General features: G+C 46.5%; 1 protein-coding gene and 1 pseudogene across 1 annotated transcript in view; both read right to left on the bottom strand.

The window, feature by feature from the left end:
• The window catches only part of LOC133425139 (uncharacterized), a 45,357-nt gene extending 24,486 nt beyond the window's left edge, over window positions 1–20,871 (bottom strand). Inside the window, exons 1-3 of the mRNA XM_061715820.1 lie at window positions 20,706–20,871; window positions 18,971–19,133; window positions 18,482–18,569 (exon numbers count right to left, since the gene is read on the bottom strand). Of these exons, the coding sequence (XP_061571804.1) occupies window positions 18,482–18,569; window positions 18,971–19,133; window positions 20,706–20,871 (417 nt within the window). The remainder of the gene's footprint in view (window positions 1–18,481; window positions 18,570–18,970; window positions 19,134–20,705) is intronic.
• On the bottom strand, window positions 2,158–15,976 carry LOC133425376 (NLR family CARD domain-containing protein 3-like; annotated as a pseudogene).
• Window positions 20,872–21,173: the final 302 nt, after the last annotated feature.

Raw genomic sequence — 21,173 nt, 5'->3', positions numbered from 1 at the left:
TGTGAGTGTGTCAGGTATATAAGTGGCCCTGCTATGGACTGGTGACCTGTCCAGGGTGTAACCCCTGCCTCTCACCTGAAATGAGCTGGGATAGGATCCAGCAGACCCCTTGACCCTGCAAAAGATAAAAGCGGGTATAGACAATCTGACCAGCGATGACATGTTTAGCTGCATGCTCTCGCTCCGTCGCTAGCTGTCGCAGTGGTGTTCAGAAAACGACGTGGGCTTTATTGACAATTGGGAAACGTTCTGGGGAAAGCCTGGTCTGATTAGAAGAGACGGCATTCATCCCACCCGGGTTGGTGCTGCTCTTGTCTCTAGTAATTAGGCCTGTTTATTAGACCCTCTCCCTGACATCGCAGGGTCCAGGCCAGGATGCAGAGCTGCAGTTTAACACATTTCTCTGCTGCTTCCCGAGGACCAACGCTTGCCAACAAAACTGTAGGATTGCATTATGTAATTGGCGACTCTAAAACTATAGGATTGCATTATGTAATTGGCAACTCTAACAAGGTGCCTAGCAAAATAGAAGTGGTTGCAGTTCTCCGCCCTCCAAAAGTTCACCGGGTGCGGCGTTTTGGAGGCGTTAACCAAAATAACCTTGTAAAAATTAAAACCAATGTACATTTGGTACCAATAAGACACCCAAAAATTAGATGTGGACTACTAAATATACGATCGTTAAGCTCCAAGTCTCTGTTAGTAAATGATATAATTACAGAGAGCAGGAGTGATATTGTCTGTTTAACAGAAACATGGTTACAGGAGGAAGAGTATGTTAGTTTAAATTAATCAACTCCGCCCGGCTACTTTAATCACCATATTCGTAGAAGCACGGGCCGAGGCGGAGGATTCGCAGCAATTTATAACTCCAGTCTCCAGACAAAAATTTAACCTAAGTGCAATTATAATACATTTGAAAGCCTCACGCTTAGTCTGAAATTTCCGAGCCGGAAATCAGAGAAGCCAGTTGTGTTAGTGGTAGTGTACCGGCCCCCTGCTGGTGCTTATCTAGAGTTTCTGTCTGAATTTTCAGATTTCCTTTCTGGATTATTGATCAGTACAGATAAATTCATCATAGTGGGTGATTTTATTATTCATATGGATGTTGAAAGCGATAATCTTAAATTAGCTTTCAATTCTCTTCTAGAATCAATGGGTATCTCACAAAAAGTGGACGGGCCAACGCATTGTTTTAATCATACTCTCGATCTCGTTCTCACCTACGGTGTTGAAACTGGTGGTCTGTTGGTGTCACCTGTAAACTCCCTTTTATCCGACCATTATTTAATAACGTCTGAATTTAATATTGTCGATGCTGAAGTGCAAAATAGGAGGTATTATTTTAGCAGATGTTTGTCTGATGAAGCTATTGCTAAATTTAGGGAGGCCATTGCTTATCTTACGACAGTGCGAAATAGTGATGTAGTCGAGGCCAGTGACCTGGGTTCTACCTCTGATGTTGATTTTCTTGCTAGTAACACTGCTGATTTGTTGCATTCAGCTTTAGATGAAGTTGCTCCTTTGAAAAGGAGGGTTTCCAACCATAGGAGCTTAACTCCCTGGTATAATTCAGATATTCGCATGTTGAAACAAAACGTGCGTAAAATGGAAAGGAAGTGGTACTCTTGTAAGTCTGTAGACTATGGGCAGAAATATGTGCCACTAGAAACTGAATTTGAATCATTTATATTTGAATTTGAATTGCTCAACTTGAATTATTGCATTAAAAAACTCAATCTGAATCACATAATTTGAATTTGTATTGTTTAATTTGAATCATTGCATTAAAAAAACTGAATCTGAATCACATAATTTGAATTTGTATTGTTTAATTTGAATCATTGCATTGAAAAACTGAATCTACATTCCGAAAAACTGAATCTACATTCAGCTCTCACAATTCAAATTCAGTTCTTGAAATTAAATTTCAATTCTACTGTGCCAGACATCCGGGTCTTCTGGAGGAACAGCAATCGAGTGCAGATACAAAGAACTCGGGTATCAGTCACGTGACATTTTTAGTTGTCAGCGCCATCTTGAGGACCGACCTCAAGATTTTTTCGCTCGCTCACATCGCATGCAGTTATTACGACACAGTGTTATAGTCCCCGGAACTCGGAACTACAGGAGCAGCTTTGTCCCTGCTGCTGTCTCTCTTTTAAACAAATCTTAATAATTTTTAATTATTACTGAGGTCTATCTTGCTCTTAACGTATTTTTTTCTATTTATTAGAAACCCTGCCCTTGATTTGGTACTTTCTTTATTCATTCATTGTTCTTTGCCTTGTGGGCAACATCTAATTTTATCGTGTCTGTCTGCTGCTGTTGCAAACCTCTTCATTTTTTAATTACCTTCCACCTTCCACCTTTAAAGGACCGGAAGAGGAAGAAGTTTCCAAGGAATCATTCAGAACAGTTTCACCAACGTGTGATTCATGTGTTCTGATGGAAACAGAGACAGACATGTACAGACTCAACTATCCGTCCAACAGAGACAGTTTCTCTGACGGGAGGAGACTCTGGAGACTGAACTCAACACAGATACACTGAAGAACCAGAACCAGACCCGAACCTGAACCCAGGATAGAGAGGTTCAGTGAATGTGGTGTTGAAGGTGTGGAGGAGGATCAGTCTGTCAGAGGAGACGCTGTAGAAGGACAGAGTTCCAGCAGGAACGTCCACATACACTGCTACTCTGTCAGAGACTGAGGAAGATGAGGAGGAAGGTGTTACTCTGTTCTCGTGCCAGACAGAGTACCGACCATCATCAAAACAGTCCAGACTCCAGGAATGATCGTTCCCTCCAAACACACAGTCACGAGAGGTTCCTTTCCTGCTGATTCTTCTGTAACTCACTGATACAGAAACTTCTCCTCTCCTCTGGACCTCCCAGTAACAACGACCCGTCAGAACTTCTCTACACAGCAGCTGACGCCAGGAATCAAACCTGTCTGGATGATCAGGATATGACTGATCCTCCATTACATGTTTCACCTTCCTGTTGTTGTCAGACAGTTTGATGGTGTTGTGGATTGTGTTTGTGTCGATGGTGAGTTGACAGGAATCTGATGGAGAGAACAAACAACCCAGTTGCAGTTATTATTGATCAGTTATTGGTCATTGATACTCATGAATGAGTTACGTGTCAGTGTGAAGATGGATGAACGTGTGAATGAAATAAAAACACTTACACTTCTTCAGACCTGGTGTCAACCATCGTTGTCCAGCAGGCTCCACCCTGAAAGGAGGAGGGGGGTCAGACCAGATCAGTCTCTCAGGGGTGGGATGTTATTTAGAGGACCAGGGTCCTCTAAATAACATACCACCCCTGACAGGAGGAGGAGGGTCAGACCAGCTCAGTCTCTCTCAGGGGTGGGATGTTATTTAGAGGACCAGGGTCCTCTAAATAACATACCACCCCTGACAGGAGGAGGAGGGTCAGACCAGCTCAGTCTCTCTCAGGGGTGGGATGTTATTTAGAGGACCAGGGTCCTCTAAATAACATCCCACCCCTGACAGGAGGAGGGGGCTCAGACCAGCTCAGTCTCTCTCAGCAAACATGGACATTACATGACTCTCACACACTGATGAAGGAACAGTCCAACACTGGGACAGATGCACTTGACTGCAGCATCTCTGAAGTCTGTCCTGTGGTCGTCACCTTCCAGCACAGTTTCTACACATTCTTTTCATGTGGTTTCATCTCTGCTGAATCAGCAGCAGGAGGAGACTGTGTCATGGCTGAGTGAAGGTGCAGCTGTTATTGTGCTCTGATGGACCTGAAAACCACCCTGCTGTGGTTCTGGGATGTTTACTGGATCAACAACGGCTCAGAATTGAGAAGTGCATCTATCAGCTCTGCTGCAGCACCAGATGAGCTGCAGCAGCTCCGTCTGCTCAAACATCTCTGCTCAAAGCCAGAGAAACACAAAGATGATGTCCACAAAGACACCATGAAGAGTCCAGCACACTGATGTCCTTCAGTCTTCCGACCTGAGAGTGTCCTACCTGAGAGTATCCTACCTGAGAGTGTCCAGTCTCCAGCGGGGATCCTCCAGTCTAGACAGAAGCTTCTGTGCTGATTCCCCTGGATGGTTGTAGCTCAGGTCCAGCTCTCTCAGGTGGGAGGGGTTGGAGGTCAGAGCTGAGACCAGAGAAGAACTTCCTTCCTCTCAGATAAGACAGCCTGACAGCCTGCAGACACACAACACAACACACATGCAGAGACTCTGAAATAACTGCTCTGAGACTAAAGCTGACTCTGTCCTCGTGTTCACCTGATGATGGCACTGAAGGAAAAGTCAGAGAATCAGCAGAAACACATCAACAATCCTTCAATATTAACCACAGTTGTAACGGTCACCAGTTGAACATTTGGTGGATTCTGACCTGAGAGACTCCAGGTGACAGTGTGGACTCTCCAGTCCAGGACACAGCTGCTCCAGTCCAGAATCCTGCAGGTCGTTGTTACTCAGGTCCAGTTCTGTCAGACTGGAGGACTGAGAGCTGAGAACTGAGGACAGAAGTGGACAGATGTCCTCTGAGAGGTTACAGCCACTTAACCTGCAGAGGAGATTAAAGAGAGATCATGAGGTCATTTAGGAAAATGTATTGGTTTAACATTTCATGAACAAGACAACTCAAACTCGGCAGGTGGTTTTCTGTTGACTCCATGTAGAAGTAACATAAAACAGAAGACAATGAATCCCAGAGCGATGGTGGCGAGGAATGAATTACCAGACGTTTGGATTGGAGATAATAACATGTTAAGCTTTAAGAAGAAGAAGCTCAAGTAATTCCTGTTTATGCAGCGAGAATAAAATACACCATTGAGAAGTGAGCTATTGATTAGTTTTTTCTTAATATCTTGTTTCAGAGTGTGATGAGAAAATGTCATTCCTGAGTTTAAAAAGAGGGAATGTAGAGTCATAATGCCATTGTGCTGATTATAATGTTGTTTTTGTACTTTGAGCAGGTGTCCTAGTGTCTGTTGTATCTGAGTTGTGAGCATTTTTTTATGTATTTTAATTAATGATAATGTTGTAATGAAGCTGATGATTCTGATGAGACCCCAGAGAAACTGCTGTGAAAGGTCAGCAGCTAACGGGGATCTAATAATAATACAATAATACTGTTACAATAATAACAGTTGTAACGGTCACCAGTTGAACACTTGGGGCCCGATTTACTAAGATCCTAAATAAAGAGTACTAAATTGCGTGTGCACTGAAAAAGTTTGCGCGTGCTGTTGTGTGTTTTGCGGGTGATCAACTAAGATTGCGTGCGCAATTGATAACAGGTGCAAACCTCAGTATTTAAATGAGGTGTTGCATGTCTTACGGTTTGCGGCGCAAACTTTGCGCCATGGACAGTGGATGGAAAGCAGGATAGTCGCAAGCGCAAAATGAAATTTGATGAGTTGTAGTTAGAGATATTAGTGGAAGAGGCAAATAAACACATTCATGAACTACAGCAAAGAAATTTAAACATTACCAAAAGAAACGCAATATCGGAGTAAATCTGCGATAGAATAAATGCAGTTATAAGACAAAAAGAACGGCAGATGAGGTTAAAACAGAGTCGGCGGCAGAACAGATCTAATTGGGGGGCACATAATAACCAGCGATGTAAATGCTTAATATGAGTTTGCCATCAACGATCACAGCAAACCAGTTTCAATTACACAACATACTGCAAAATCTCTTTTTAATACACACACACACAAGTGTATTGTGCACCCAAACTGCAAAAAAACAAAAAACAACGACGTACAGGCCACGTCTCTCCCTCCCTCCCTCGCCCTCTCCATCTCTCTCTCATACAACGCATACACATAAAAATGTGAACGGTGAATCTCCAAATTTAATTTGACGAAATTAGACAGACCCAAACATTCCACATTTGCGTAATAATAAACGCCAAGGCTGGCGCCATGAAGTCAATTAAATGCATGTCTCACCTTTACAAGAGTTGCACATCTTAATTTTCCTATTTCACCATAGATCACACTTTGGGAAGCCTTCTTTATATTTTAGCGTTATTTCCGCGTAGATAAGAGTGAGTTTGATGCTCCTTAACAAGTTTTGTCCGCGGATCAACATCAACCCAGCTCCCCCAACCCCTTGCTCGCTGATTGGCTGATTTATGGTTCCGCGTCACACCAACGCAGAACCGACGGCGTAGGGTACGCGGCGACGCACACCGCACCGCGACCCTACGCGTCGGCTACGCCGTCGATTTAACGCAGAACCATAATTCAGGCGAAGCTGCAGTCTGTCTGTGCTGATCACTGACACAGCGGGTCGGAGCGGATTTGGTCATGATGTTTAACCTGTGTTTTGTGATTAATAAGCACGGGTTTTAATTAAATGTAATTTACGAAGGATGATTTCACGTTCAATAAGATAAGTAATCAATAAAATATAAAGTTTGGCACAAAGGCTTGGCCTGCTTGTGGGCGAGTGGAGGGGGGCACATTAAAAGAAGGTGGCAAGATATAAGGCGAAGAACTAAAGAAAAAGTGGCCTTTAATAAAACTTGTGCAACCATTTTTAAAATAGCATGCAGCAGAATAAAGACTCTCTCTCTGCATATTCTTTGATTTTGGATGTCGCCTCCTTGCCACAATAACAGCAGCAGCAGATTAGCACCTTCCTTCCGAACGTATTAAATACAGACGCAATCACAATACGCGCAATTACTTTCGGGCTTGGTAAATCTCGTTGCGCGTGGTAAATGGGACAATTTGCATCTTCCCCTCCCAGTATTCAGCGATTTCTGGCGGGTACACCCCATATTGATTATTCATCAGGGCAAAAGTACTAAATGAATTGCGTGTGCTATTTTGCGCATTTGAGAGGCGCAGTCCTCTTTGCACGCTGTTAGTAGATCAGCTGGCACTTTGGTTTGCGGGTGCTGTCAAGTTTGCACACGTTTTTACACACGCAAACCTTTAGTAAATCAGGCCCTTGGTGGATTCTGACCTGAGAGACTCCAGGTGACAGTGTGGACTCTCCAGTCCAAGACACAGATTCTTCAGTCCAGAATCCTGCAGGTCGTTGTTACTCAGGTCCAGTTCTGTCAGTTTGGAGGACCGAGAGCTGAGAACTGAGGACAGAAGTGGACAGATGTTCCCTGAGAGGTTACAGCCACTCAACCTGACAAGAGAGCGTTACAAGAACAAGATGCGTTTTAATTTCTGTTGTTGAAGCAACATATCTCTTTTTTCTTTTTTTTTAAATGCTGATTTAATAAAGACTTACAGAGCTTTCTTGGAGGCTTTGACCACCCGCAGCAGCCTCCGCAGAGCCTCCTCTGAAGCTAAGAACTTCTTCAGGTCAAACACCTCCAGATCTTCTGATGACAGTAAGATGAAGGCCAGAGCCGACCAATGAGCAGGAGACAGTTCATCTGTGGAGAGAAGTCCTGATCTCAGGGACTCTTGGACCTCCTCCACCAGAGAACGATCGTTCAATTCATTCAGACAGTGGAACAGGTTGATGCTTCTCTCTTCAGACAGATCCTCACTGATCTTCTCCTTGATGTATTTAACTGTGTCCTGATTGTTCTGTGAACTTCTTTGTTTTGGTTCCAACAGACCTCGTAGGAGGTTCTGATTGGTCTCGAGTGAAAGACCCAGGAGGAAGCGGAGGAACAATTCCAGGTGTCCGTTGGGACTCTGTAAGGCCTTGTCCACAGCGCTCTGATAGAGGTCAGTCTCTGCTCTTTTTCTAAACCACCAGGAGGTGTTTCTTTGTTCATCCAGCAGGTTGACTCCAGAGCTGATGAAGGTCTGATGGACATGAAGAGCAGCCAGAAACTCCTGGACAGTCAGATGGATGAAACAGAAGACCTGGTCCCGGTAAAGGCTGCTCTCCTCTCTAAAGATCTGGGTGAACACTCCTGAGTACACTGAAGCGTCCCTGACATCGATGCCACACTCTCTCAGGTCTGGTTCATAGAAGATCAGGTTTCCTTTCTGCAGCTGCTCAAAAGCCAGTTTTCCCAGAGACTCCACCATCTTCCTGCTCTCTGGACTCCAGTGTGGATCCGTCTCAGCTCCTCCGTCATACTTGACCTTCTTCAGTTTGGCCTGGACCACCAGGAAGTGGATGTACATCTCAGTCAGGGTCTTGGGCAGCCCCCCTGCCTCTCTGGTTTCCAGGACGTTCTCCAGGACGTTCTCCAGGACCGTAGCAGTGATCCAGCAGAACACTGGGATGTGGCACATGATGTGGAGGCTCCGTGATGTCTTGATGTGGGAGATGATCCTGCTGGTCTGCTCCTCTTCTCTGAACCTCTTCTTGAAGTATTCCTCCTTCTGTGGGTCAGCGAACCCTCTGACCTCCGTCACCATGGAGACACACTCAGGAGGGATCTGATTGGCTGCTGCGGGTCGTGTGGTGATCCAGAGACGAGCAGAAGGAAGCAGGTTCCCCCTGATGAGGTTTGTCAGCAGCACATCCACTGAGGTGGACTCTGTAACATCAGTCAGGTCCTCATTGTTGTGGAAGTCCAGAGGAAGTCGACTCTCATTCAGACCGTCAAAGATGAACACGACCTGGAACTTTTCAAAGCTGCAGATTCCTTTGGTTTCAGAGAAGAAGTGATGAACTAGTTCCACCAAGCTGAACTTCTCCTCTCTCAGCACATTCAGCTCTCTGAAGGTGAATGGAAGCAGGAACTTGATGTCCTGGTTGGTTCTGCCTTCAGCCCAGTCCAGACTGAACTTCTGTGTTAGGACTGTTTTCCCGATGCCGGCCACTCCCTTCGTCATCACCGTTCTGATTGGTCCATCTCTTCCAGGTGGGGGTTTAAAGATGTGTTCCTGTCTGATGGTTGTTTCTGCTCCGTCTGGTTTCCTGGAAGCTGCTTCAATCTGTCTGACTTCATGTTCTTTATTGACCTTTCCGGTCCCTCCCTCTGTGATGTAGAGCTCCATGTAGATCTGCTCCAGAAGGGTTTTCTTTCCTGTTTTAGTGAACCCCTCAAACACATGCTGGTACTTCTTCTGCAGCTTAGACTTCAGCTGCTTTTTACAAACTGCAACTAACGTACCTTAATGAAAGAATGTAAAGACAGAGATTTAGTGTTTTATAAAGTTCACTCAACAACTTAATTCTAAAAACAGTCAGGATCTGAACATCCGCTGATAAGCTGTAACTTTACGATGACCTGTCCAATATTGAGTAGAACGCTTTTAAAACACCTCTGAACATTCAGGACGTGGAAGTGACAAGAACATCTGGGTTTCTAGTAACATCTGGGATGTTAGAGGTAGAGCCCTGATGGGTTGTGGGTTGAAGTGGAAAGTCCAGGTTTAAGACTTGGAGTGGAATTGGTCCCCACAGTTGCTATCAGATCACATCAGGTTGGTATCTCAAAAGTCTGGAGGATGGATGAACACCTCAGATCCTTAATTGTGTTCTTAGACACCTTCCTAAGAAAGGTGTGACCAGAGACTTGTCTGCAGAATTGTTTAGGTGGGTGTTAATATAAATGTATATAAAAACTGGTCAACTCTGACTCAGCATCGCCGTTTCAGGTGTCATTACCTAAAAACTGGGACCATTTACCTGTTGCACCAGCTGGAGAGACTGGATCGTCCTGGACAACAGGTTTTTCTGTTAAAGGTCAATGAAACAAGTTATCATCAGTTATTGTTTAAACAGGAAAAAATCTTCATAGTAAGATGGTTTTTGTGCTTTTTCCTTCTCTACAACAGACCTTTATAACTTTTCATCTTCTTTAAAATCGTCTCGGCCACCTCTCTGGTCTTTGAGGAGAATCTCTGCATCATCAGTTCTACTGTGTCCAATCTGTCCGCACACTCCAGATAACACAGTTCGATCGGTTTGAAACCATCCTTTGATTCTTCTGCATTATTCAGGTACCACTGGAATTCCTTCAGCCCACTGGAGTCCAAATTCTTCAAAGTGTCCTTCAACCACATTTTTACCTTAAAGAATGAAATCATCATAAATTAAGTTTTAAAATCTGAATTTTTGACAGCGAATCAGATGGACTTGAACAAACTCAGGAACATCCAGAAATCTGAAAATGGGTGACAGACCAGTGTTTCCCAACTCTGGCCTTCAAGGGTCGCTGCCCTGCATGTTTTAGATCAGTGTTTCTCAATCCTGGACCTCAAGTACCACTGTCCTGCATGTTTTAGATGTCTCTCTGCTTCAGCACACCGTGATACAAGTACCTGTGTCATCAACAGAACTGTGCAGACCTTGGTGACAAGCTAATTAGGACCTTTAATTAGAATCAGGTGTGTTGGTGCAGGGAAACATCTAAAACATGCAGGACAGTGGTACTCGAGGACCAGGATTGAGAAGCACTGATCTAGCATATTGTGCTCAGTGTGTGATGTTTCCGTCCACCATCTTCCCTTGAGAAGCTGAAGAGGACGACCCACCGCACGACCAAAGACTAAAGCTGCAGGACTAAATCCAAGAGATCCCTGTGCGGTCTCTCTGATGGCAAAGAGCAAAAGTGGAAGACCCTCATCCTTCTCAAGACAGACCTGGAAGACATAGACTTTAAAGTCTGATAAAATCGTTCCCCCAAGACTCGGAGTGACAAGGACTCAATGTTTGATTCAAATACTGTGAAAACTTCTCTGATGATTTCAGTGAACTGCTGTCTGTGATCTGTGTTGATTTAACTGTGTAATCATTGTTGGCGATTTTAACATCTATGTGGACAACCCTCAGGACAACTCAGGACAACTCTCAGGACGAAGGGACTAAAGACCTGGGCAACTCTGGACAACTTTGGGCTGACGCTGCATGTAACAGAGAGCAAACCCAATAGGGGGCGGAGCTAGACCTGCTGACTCTGACGGTCTGAGCATCTCAAAGGTTAGTGTGTCTGATGTGAGCATGTCTGAAACAAACAGATCCCACACCACCAGGGGTTGAAGATCTTTTCTCTTTTCTTATTAGAACAAGGCATGATGCAATCAGGTGTCTTTGCTTATGGGCATGCAACACTGTTCTTTTCAAGTTAACACCGCAACGGCTGAGACCAACACTAATTTAGTGCAGAAGCCATGCGCTCAAAAGCACCAAAATAAGAGTTTCTGACCGAAACGAAGGAACGAACGTGGTGTGCTTACTGACGTCAACGTGTGTTTGAGGTGACGTAGGTATGGACACGGGTCAACTCTTTTCAAGAGCTCTGATCTGGAGATGCATCACTTGCACTAACACCTCTTTGTTGCGTGTCTCCACCTCCTGAATATGAAAGGGTTAAGCGGAGATCTTCGGGGGGACAGACCTGGTTGAGGTTCAGAAACTGGATCAAGGTCCACACTGGATCACTGAACACTTGAGCAACCTCTGCTACCTTCACACCCGCCCCGTCTACGGCGGTAGATGTTTCTAACAGCCTCTCAGACGTTAGCTGCTCTACCTCAGCTTTGTCAGACCGTTTGTCCGGTTCTTCCTCTACAGACTACGAGACTGCCTCACTTCTGGAGCCTCTGGTGGTCAAATTAGGAATTGCAAAAGTTGGCCCTTCTGCATTAGCATCGACTGACAGGTCTGTTGGAATGATGATGTATTCGTTGTCTGTAACATCATTTGCTCTGAAAGAGAGAGATCTCTGCTTCCATCAGCTGAAGAAGCTGAAGAACAATGAACTCTTGAGTTTCTCATTCAGGAACAAAGGAGGTTGTGATTTAAGACTGGAAGCAGTTTGACTTACAGTATAGCTGTCATTACTGGAGTCATCCTGGTCCTCAGACGTCACATCGTCATGTGTTTGAGGCTGAATGCTGCAGAAATGGAGAGAATAGAGTATTGGTATGCAGATGCTTGACTGTGATTTGTTGACAGGTCCAAGTAACAGCTTCTGAAGTCTTGTTGTGAAGCGATAGCACTCTATGTACTGAAAGCCACTTCAGTCATCCACTCATGCGTCAGTCAAGGTTTGTCCCCGAGGGACATGGTTGAACCTTCCCCAGGTTAGCTGAACTCCCCTCCAGGCAGGGGACCAATTTATAAAGCCTGCATGCGCACAAAACAGGGCTTGAAAGATGTGCACGCCACCTTCCAGGCAAAGGTTGGGATTTAAAAAAAAAAAATAACGGGAAAATGTGCGTATCTTTACGCAAACTTTGATCCTAGCGCATGAACATTTTGAAGACATGGAGAACTGGTGACGCAGACGGTGAGGTGGTGAAATGAAGCCAGATTCATGTCATACTTTTAGGCTGCGTCCCAATTGAACCCCTCGCCCTCGTTTTCTTCACTAACCCTAACTTTTGCGCGTTCCCGTGAGGGTAGTGTCCCAATTCCTCTTTTCACCAAGGGGGAGGGGGCATAACGAGGGCTAGGGGCTGAGAATAGCCCCTACGGATCGAGGGATTTCAGATGCTCACTTGGCGAGCGAGGGGGTATGAAAATTTCCCAGAATGCTTTTCGTCGTCATTTGCGGACTGAATCAAAAAAAAAAACATGGCAGACATTTCTTATTTTTTTGTGAATAAAATCAATATTTTGAGTTAGTTTCTGCATAAAAATGCGTTTTGATTACATTTCTAGTTGCAAACCAATATTTTACTTTCATAATATTCACTCAGTGAATGTACATAATCCCTTTTTTGTCCATTGTTCGCTAAGATCGCGCCGGAGTAAAGGCTGTTAGGTTACGCCGTAGGCTACGTAAGCTACGCCGTAGGCTACGTAAGCTACGCCGTAGGCTCTGTAACCTACGCCGTAGGCTATGTAAGCTACGCCGTAGGCTACGTAAGCTATGCCGTAGGCTCTGTAACCTACGCCGTAGGCTATGTAAGCTACGCCGTAGGCTACGTAAACTACGCCGTAGGCTCTGCGTCGATTTGACTCGCCGACCGAAGGCAAACAGGCAGACTCGTCTCAGAGAAATAGAGATAAATAATCCTGTGACTTGTCAGATTTGTTTTGGATGTTTCTGATATAATAGTTTTCAGAAACCACAAAGTAATCCAGCTGTTATCTGGGTAATTTACACACTTTCAGATAAAGTTGCCGAAGATCACGCCAGAATAAAGGGATTTATGGTTCCGCGTTACACCAATGCAGAGCCTACGGCGTAGGTTACGTACCCTACGCCGTAAGCTCTGCGTCGATGTACGCGGCGACGCGCGCCGTAAGCCGTACCCTACGCCGTAGGCTCTGCGTCGATTTAACGCGGACCCAAGCTCCGGAGCCGGCAGACAGAAATCTCGAAATTTCTGAGCAAATTTCTTAACAGGCGTTATTTGGATAAACTGAGTCCCGGTTGCGGATCTTAAAGGTTACTTTTATACCTGAAAAAATATTAAAACTTAATAAAGTGCCATAACAGCGCTACAGCTGAAATTAAAACAGCTTTTGGCTCTAAGCTTCCTGATCAGGGTAGGGATGAAAACGAGGGGGAGTAGGAGAATGGGACAGACCTGGGCCAAGTGTCCTAGATCTCAAGTGCCCGAAAATCTCCCCCTTCTTTTTTAGGGGTTAGGGAAGAAAAGAAGGGCGAGTGGAGAAAAGAAGGGCGAGTGAAGTTGAATTGGGATTGGGCATTGATTTCATCACATATGAGACTTATAATATAATAGCGCTGATCGTGTCCCTCTGTGTTTGAAGCACAGCGTCAGACAGGACGCTCTGGTGCTCCTGGTGCTGCAGTTGCGGTGCAGGACACGCTGGGAACCTCCTCGTCACCCACCGCGACAACTGGAGAGTGACTGAGGACAGAATAAATAAGTGATGGGCCACTCTCCTCTTGGCCTCCAACTTCAAATCACACCACTTCTTTTTTATTGACATTTCCCCCAGTTCGAGTTTCAGTTCTTTCCCTCCTGTTTCCATCTGCCCTGATTATCTGCACCTGTGTCTCGTTATCCCCTGTGTCTCGTTATCCCCCTGTTATATCTAGTCTTGTCTTTCCCTGCTCCTCGCTGGTCCGTACTGTTTTCTTCCTCCATGTTCTCCTCGTCTGGTTTTTAGGATTCCTGTTTTTTGTTCTGCCTTGTTGATCCTGCTCAGCAGCGTTTTTGGTTTGTCGTTACAAATAAACCTGACTTTTCTGGAACTCCTGCTTCCTGTTCTAGGAGAACCAATCGTGACAGAACGGACCAGCCAAGATGGACCCAGCAGGAGAGTTCATCACCCTTTCTCAGTTCGCCTGCCGAGAGGTGGAGAAAAACATGCGCCGTATTGAGGAGCAGGATTCACCCTTCTCTGGAACGCACATGGCTTTCCCAAGCCCGAGCCTTCAGCTTTAAGGGAGATGACGTCGGCGCAAGGCCCGGTCTGTTCCGGCTCCTGTGATGGTCCCGGACCCCCCTCAGCCAGAGCCGAGGATCCGGGTTCCCCGAAGTCCTCGGGTTCTGTGTGCCTGGAAGCCGGCCCCGAGGGTCCTTAGTCCCCTGAAGCTGGCTCCTTGGGTTCGGTGTGCCCCGTCTGCTATGCCCCGAGGGCGACCCCCCAAACTGTCTCGCCGGTCGGCCCGGTTCTGAGGGCGACCCCCGGACGTGCTGCCACTCACTCTCTTTCCTTTTGTTAGTGATGTCACTACAGGTGACCACCAAATAATGTGGGTTTCCTTCCTCCACCTCATCCACAACATCTCCATCTCGGTCTCCGTGAAATTTAGTGGCACGGTGGCTCGACACGTCTCATTCATCCTGACGCAGCAGAAACAGACTGCAGGTGGCGCTGCGCATGCTCAGCAGGCTCATTTATATGCAAACACAGTCATCATGTAGTTTGCATTCACCATTCATGGTAGAAACTGGGTGTGTAGAGGGCGGAGCATGAGGAGAATTCCCGTGTGCAACCTTCCAGCTGGACTGTAATTTATACTGTAAAGCGAACATTGCATGCAGATGTGCGTGCACACGGTTTTATAAATGCAGATTCTTTTGTGCACACGCCATTTTCAGCTTTTGAGTGCACGTGCACTTTTAGTATGAATCCTACACACTCTTTTATAAATGAGGCCCCTGTTCTGGTGCTTGTTCATGCTAGCAATCCTCTTCACTCCCAAAGACAGCCTAACCTCTTCCTCATCCCGACCTCCTCCACCTCCTCTTCCTCATCTCCTCCTCCTCCACCTCCCCTTCCTCATCTCCACCACCTCCTCTTCCTCATCTCCTCCTCCTCCATCTCCTCTCCCTCGTCTCCTCCTCCTCCACCTCCTACTCTTGGTCTCCTGCTGTCTCCAACCATGGAGGAGGTCTGTCCTCTCTGTCTGTAAACCTTCCCTTTCCTCTCGCTGCTACTCTTCTCTTCATAAGTCCAGCCCTCCTGGTCTACTAGAGATTGATCTGTGAATTCCTCCGGTGATCAGCTGGTTTTTGGTACCGTTGGTACCAACAAGCGTGTCCTGATTACAAAGAGCCTCTGTTTTTAGATTTGAGTTTGTTTGTTCGTGTGTTATTCGCGGTGAAAACTTACTTGTGATCAGAGGAAGGACGTTGTTCAGGGTTAGGATCAGGAGCAGATCTCAGTCCAGGTCCTGCTTTGGGTTCAGGTCCTGGTTCAGATTCAGAAAAAAAAGCAAATAAAGACTTGTCGGGTTCTCAACCCAAGTAGTTGGAGAAACCGACCGACCGGACCAGAGCTCTCCGTTAAGTGTCTCTATAGTAAATAGTAAAGGAGTAAAATGGGAAGAATGTCATGCTCAAACTGTTGAAAAGAACCATAATTTCAGAAGGACGTGAACTCACCTGCTGCAGATGGACCTGCGGACACATCCAGCTCAGAGGAAAGTGAAGGATTTATGGTTTGAAGATGATTGATTATTGTATTGCAGACTTCCTCTTCCTTTTGCATCACAATCTCGACAAGGCAGCTGGCCTTATTTACTCTGGTGTGGTTCTCCTCCAGTATCGACTTCTTGTCCCGCTCATCCAAGACACCGTCAGTTACGAGGGCCTCCATGAGCTCCGTCAGGGTTTGTTTAGACACTTTCTTAACAAAGTCACTCATGATCCTGGAATTTCTCTCTACGAGAATAAAAACAAACAAAAACTTTATTAAGACTTGTCCTTTTAAGGATGTGAGTCGACAAGGATTGAGACGTATTCCAACATTTATTTAGAGCCACATGTGTAAAATCAACATGATTCCCTTTAAGTTGCCTTTTGACAATGAATCTGACGAGGCGTTACAGTTTGGTTGTTTTTATATCGAGGCTATGAAGCTAATTTCCTCCTTTTGATCATGAAACATGTTTCAGAACAAACGTGGACAGTTCGCACTGATTATGTGTTTTCCTTTGTGTGTCAAAGTGTCGTCAGTGTTCCTGTCCGTCCTTATTGCGTCTACAAAGTCCAAAGGTGCACATATAGCCGTGATTTTCTGCTTGGCATAGGCAGAACCAACCAGGCTAGAAGCTAAGCCACACAAGCCAGCGATTCCCACCACCGTGTTGGCCAACGTAGACTTCTTGGAGAACAAATGACACTACGTCAGACTACAAACTGGACAGGCTGGGACTCAGCACCTCGCTGTCCAACTGGCTCGCCAGCAACAAATCCAGCACTGTCACTGTGAACACGGGGGCGCCCCAATAATGTGTTTTCAGCCCCCTCGTCTTCACCCTGCTGACCCATGACTGCACAGCGAGATACAACACCAACCTCATCATCAAGTTTACAGATGACACGACTGTGGTGGGTCTCATCAGCAACGGGACCAGACGGACTACAGGAGTGAGGTTAGCCACCATGTGGACAAGACGGACTACATGAGTGAGGTTAGCCATCATGTGGCCCAGACTACAGGAGTGAGGTTAGCCACCATGTAGACACACAAAAATCTCTCTGAATGTGGACAAAAGAGATTGTTGTGGACTTCAGGATAGCTCATGGTGCAGCACCAAGTTCCAGGGTGTGCACGTCAACTCTCCTGGGACACCAACGCGGCATCACTGGCCAAGAAGGCTCAAGAGCGCCCTCCTTAAACTGAGGAAAGCCAGAGCCCCATCAGGAGCAGCCTCTACAGAGGCTCCATCAAGAGCATCCTGACTGGAGGGAAACACACCCATTTCACAGTTTTTGTGAAGTGAATCAATGCGACTGACCGGAACCATTTACCTGTTGCACCAGCTGGAAAGACTGGATCGTCCTGGAGAAAAAGTTCCGGCAATGATTTTTCTGTTGGAGGTCAATGAAACAAGTTATCATCAGTTATTGTTTAAACAGGATAAAATCTTTATAGTAAGATGGTTTGTGTGTTTTTCCTTCTCTACAACAGACCTTTATTACTTTGTAACTTCTTTAAAACCGTCTCGGCCACCTCTCTGGTCTTTGAGGAGTACCTCTGCATCATCAGATTTACTGTGTCCAATCTGTCCGCATGCTCCAGACGACACAGTGGGATCGAGTCGAAACCATCCTCTGATTCATCTGCATTATACAGGTACCACTGGAATTCCTTCAGCCCCCTGGAGTCCAAATTCTCCAAAGTGCGCTTCAACCACCTCTTTACCTTCTTTAAAGAAAGAAATCATCATGAATGTTTTAAAATCTGAATTCTTGACAGAGAATCAGATGGACTTGAAACAAACTCAGGACATCCAGAAATCTGAAAAAAGGTTACAGAGCAGCGTTTCCTAACGTGCAAGACTCAAAGCCTGCGATTAGTACTCTTTTGGTCTTTTGGTAGTGTTGTGGATCAACACTGTCCACGTCACCCGAATGTGTGATCCATCGTCTCATCAGAACACCAATCTCCGATAGACTTCAGATCATTTGACCTGATAACCCGCGTATCCGCAGCAGAAAACAGACTACTGTGCTGAGCCCCCAGTTCACATTATGTCTAGTGTGGGAGTCCCAAACGACATAACGTGAGAAGCCCCCGTGTCCCTCAGTCCTCAAAACAACCAGAAAATATCCAATTGACAAGCTTCAGGGTGGACCAAGCCCAAAACAACAACACAGAACTAACTCCAACGTAGTTACCTCCCTTACTACAGTAAGCGAAGATACACTAGGATCCACTACCGCAGCTATCCCTGGTCAGACGTTAAGACTGGCTGCAGTCTGGTGATCCACCAGAAGCAGCCAGCTTAGCCTGCAGCCTTCAACCACCTTCCTCCACATAACGTGGACGTGTTCCAGGAGGTTTCCAGGAGGTTTGCAAGAGGTTTCCAGGAGGTTTCCAGTCCTGCTCCTTCTACCTGTTTGCAGAAACCCTGTTGGTGACGTCAGAGCGTTTGTCCGGTTCTTCCTCTACAGACTACGAGACTGCCTCACTTCTGGTGGTCAAATTAGGAACTGCAAAAGTTGGCCATTCTGTATTAGCATCAATTTAACAAGACGATCTGACTGGTCTGTTGGATTAGTGATGTATTCGTTGTCTGTAACATCATTTTCTCTGAAAGAGAGAGATCTCTGCTTCCATCAGATGAAGAAGCTGAAGAGCAAGGAACTCTTGAGTTTCTCTTTAAGGAACGAAGGAGTTTGGGATTTAAGACTGGAAGCAGTTTGACTTACAATATAGTCGTCACTCCCGGAGGTCATCACTTCCCTGAAGTCATTCTGGTAATCAGACATCACATCGTCACGTGTTTGAAGCTGAATGCTGCAGAAATGGAGAGAAAAGAGGATTGGTCTGCAGATGCTGGACTGTAATTGGTTGACAGGTCCAAGTAACAGCTTGTGAAGTCTTGTTGGGAAGCGATAACACTCTATGTACTGACGGCTGCTTCAGTCATCCCCTCATGCGTCAGTCAAGGTTTGTGTTATTTACCTTGAACTCTACATCACAGACGATCTCTGCTGCACCTTAATTGCTTTATTCACGTTATGTCTCTTCCTCTATTATTTGTGTTCTGAACAAATTGTTCAAAACTTCTGAAGTGGATTATTTTTGAATAATTAACTCTGTTCTGAGCCTCATATTTCACCATCATTTGCATCTCTGCCGACGGTGCAGCGATCCGCAGTTTGTTTGTTCGTTTGTTGTTCTGGGTGACGACTTACTTGTAATCAGAGTAAGGACATTGTTCAGGGTTGGGATCAGGAGCAGATCCAGGCTCAAACTCTGGTCCAGGTCCAGATCCTGGTCCTGGTCCTGGTCCTGGTCCTGGTCCTGGTCCTGGTCCTGGTTCTGCTCCCTGTTCAGTTTCTGTTCCTGGTCCTGGTCCTGGTCCAGGTCCACAACCAGGTGCAGGTGCAGGTGCAGGTGCAGGTGCAGGTCCAGGTCCAGGTCCAGGTCCTGGTCCTGGTCCAGGTCCTGGTCCTGGTCCTGGTCCAGGTCCAGGTCCTGGTTCTGGTCCTGGTCCTGGTCCTGGTCCAGGTCCTGGTTCAGTTTCTGGTCCTGGTCCTGGTCCTGGTCCAGGTCCAGGTGCAGGTGCAGGTGCAGGTCCTGTTCCAGGTCCTGGTCCTGGTCCTGGTCCTGGTTCTGGTGCAGATACAGGTTCAGATTCTGGAGAGTCGGCTCTCTTGCTGATGGAAAACACAAACGAAGAGCACATGAATTAATGAGTCTTTAATAACTGAACCAGCACTCTCTTTGTGGCACAACATACATGGTGCCCCGTGTGAGGCTTCAATATACCAGCTTTGTGTCAAATCTGTGTAAAACAAATAAATAAATAACAAAATATTAATTTTGAAAAAAAAAACTAATAATTATCGAAGGACAATTATTAATAACTCATTAATAACTGAATCAGCATTCTCTTTGTGGCACAACATGATTAAAGTGAAAAATAAAAGTTTAGAAAGCTCAGTCACACATGAGATTTCCTTCACTCACATCTGCAGAAGAAAAATACTTCACAAATACTTGACAATGTTCCTGTGAAGGAGCGTCTCTGCCCGCCTGCTACGTCTCGAGACCGACCTCCTGACCCGCCTGCTACGTCTCGAGACCGACCTCCTGACCCGCCTGCTACGCCCCGAGACCGACCTCCTGACCTGCCTGCTACGCCCCGAGACCGACCTCCTGACCCGCCTGCTATGCCCCGAGACCGACCCCCTGACCCACCTGCTATGCCCCGAGACCAACCTCCTGACCCGCCTGCTATGCCCCGAGACCGACCTCCTGACCTGCCTGCTACGCCCAGAGACCTCCTGACCTGCCTGCTACGCCCCGAGACCGACCTCCTGACCCGCCTGCTACGCCCCGAGACCTCCTGACCCGCCTGCTATGCCCCGAGACTGACCTCCTGACCCGCCTGCTATGCCCCGAAACCGACCTCCTGACCCGCCTGCTACTCCCCGAGACCTCTTGACCCACCTGCTACTCCCGAGACCTCCTGACCCGCCTTCTACTCCCCGAGGCCGACATCCTGACCCGCCTGCTACGCCCCGAGACCTCCTGACCTGCCTGCTACGTCCCGAGGGCGACCCCCTCAAACTGTCTCACCGGTCGGCCCGGATCCGAGGGCGACCCCCGAATTGTCTCACCGGTCTGCCCGGCCCCGAGGGCGACCCCGACGACGTGCTGCCACTCACTCACTTTCTTTTTGTTAGTTATGTCACTACTGTGACCACCAAATAATGTGGTTTTCCTGGCCTCCACCTCATACACAACATCTCCATCTCGGTCTCTGTGAAATTTAGTGGCACGGTTGCTCGACACGTCTCGTTCATCCTGACTCACAGCAGAAACAGACTGCAGTTGGTGCTGCGCATGCTCAGCAGGCTCAGCAAATACTCTTTGTTTGTTCTGAGTTTGTTTGTTCGTGTGTTGTTCTGGGTGACGACTTACTTGTAATCAGAGGAAGGACGTTGTTCAGGGTTGGGATCAGGAGCAGACCAAGGCTCAAACTCGGGTCCAGGTTCAGTTTCTGGTTCAGGTTCAGCTCCTGGTTCAGGTTCTGGTTCAGATTCAGTTTCTGGTTCAGGTTCAACTTCTGGTTCAGTTTCTGGTTCATGTTCAACTTCTTGCTCAGGTCTTGGTTCAGGTACCGGTTCAGATTCAGATTCTGATTGCAATTCAGATTCAGATTCAGACTCTGGTTCAGTTCCTGATTCAGGTCCTGGTTCAGATTCAGGCTCTAATTTGGATCCTGGTGCAGGTTCAGTTCCAGGTCTTCTTTCAGGTTCAGCTTCCAGTTCTGGTTCTGGTCCAGGTCCTGGTCCTGGTCCTGGTCCTGGTTCTGGTGCAGATACAGGTTCAGATTCTGGAGAGTCGGCTCTCTTGCTGATGGAAAACACAAACGAAGAGCACATGAAT

This window comes from Cololabis saira, chromosome 24 (assembly GCF_033807715.1).
Source record: "Cololabis saira isolate AMF1-May2022 chromosome 24, fColSai1.1, whole genome shotgun sequence".
NCBI classification, from domain to species: domain Eukaryota; kingdom Metazoa; phylum Chordata; class Actinopteri; order Beloniformes; family Belonidae; genus Cololabis; species Cololabis saira.
The sequence above is the reverse complement of the archived record's forward strand: the minus strand, read 5'-3'. Positions and strand labels throughout refer to the sequence as shown.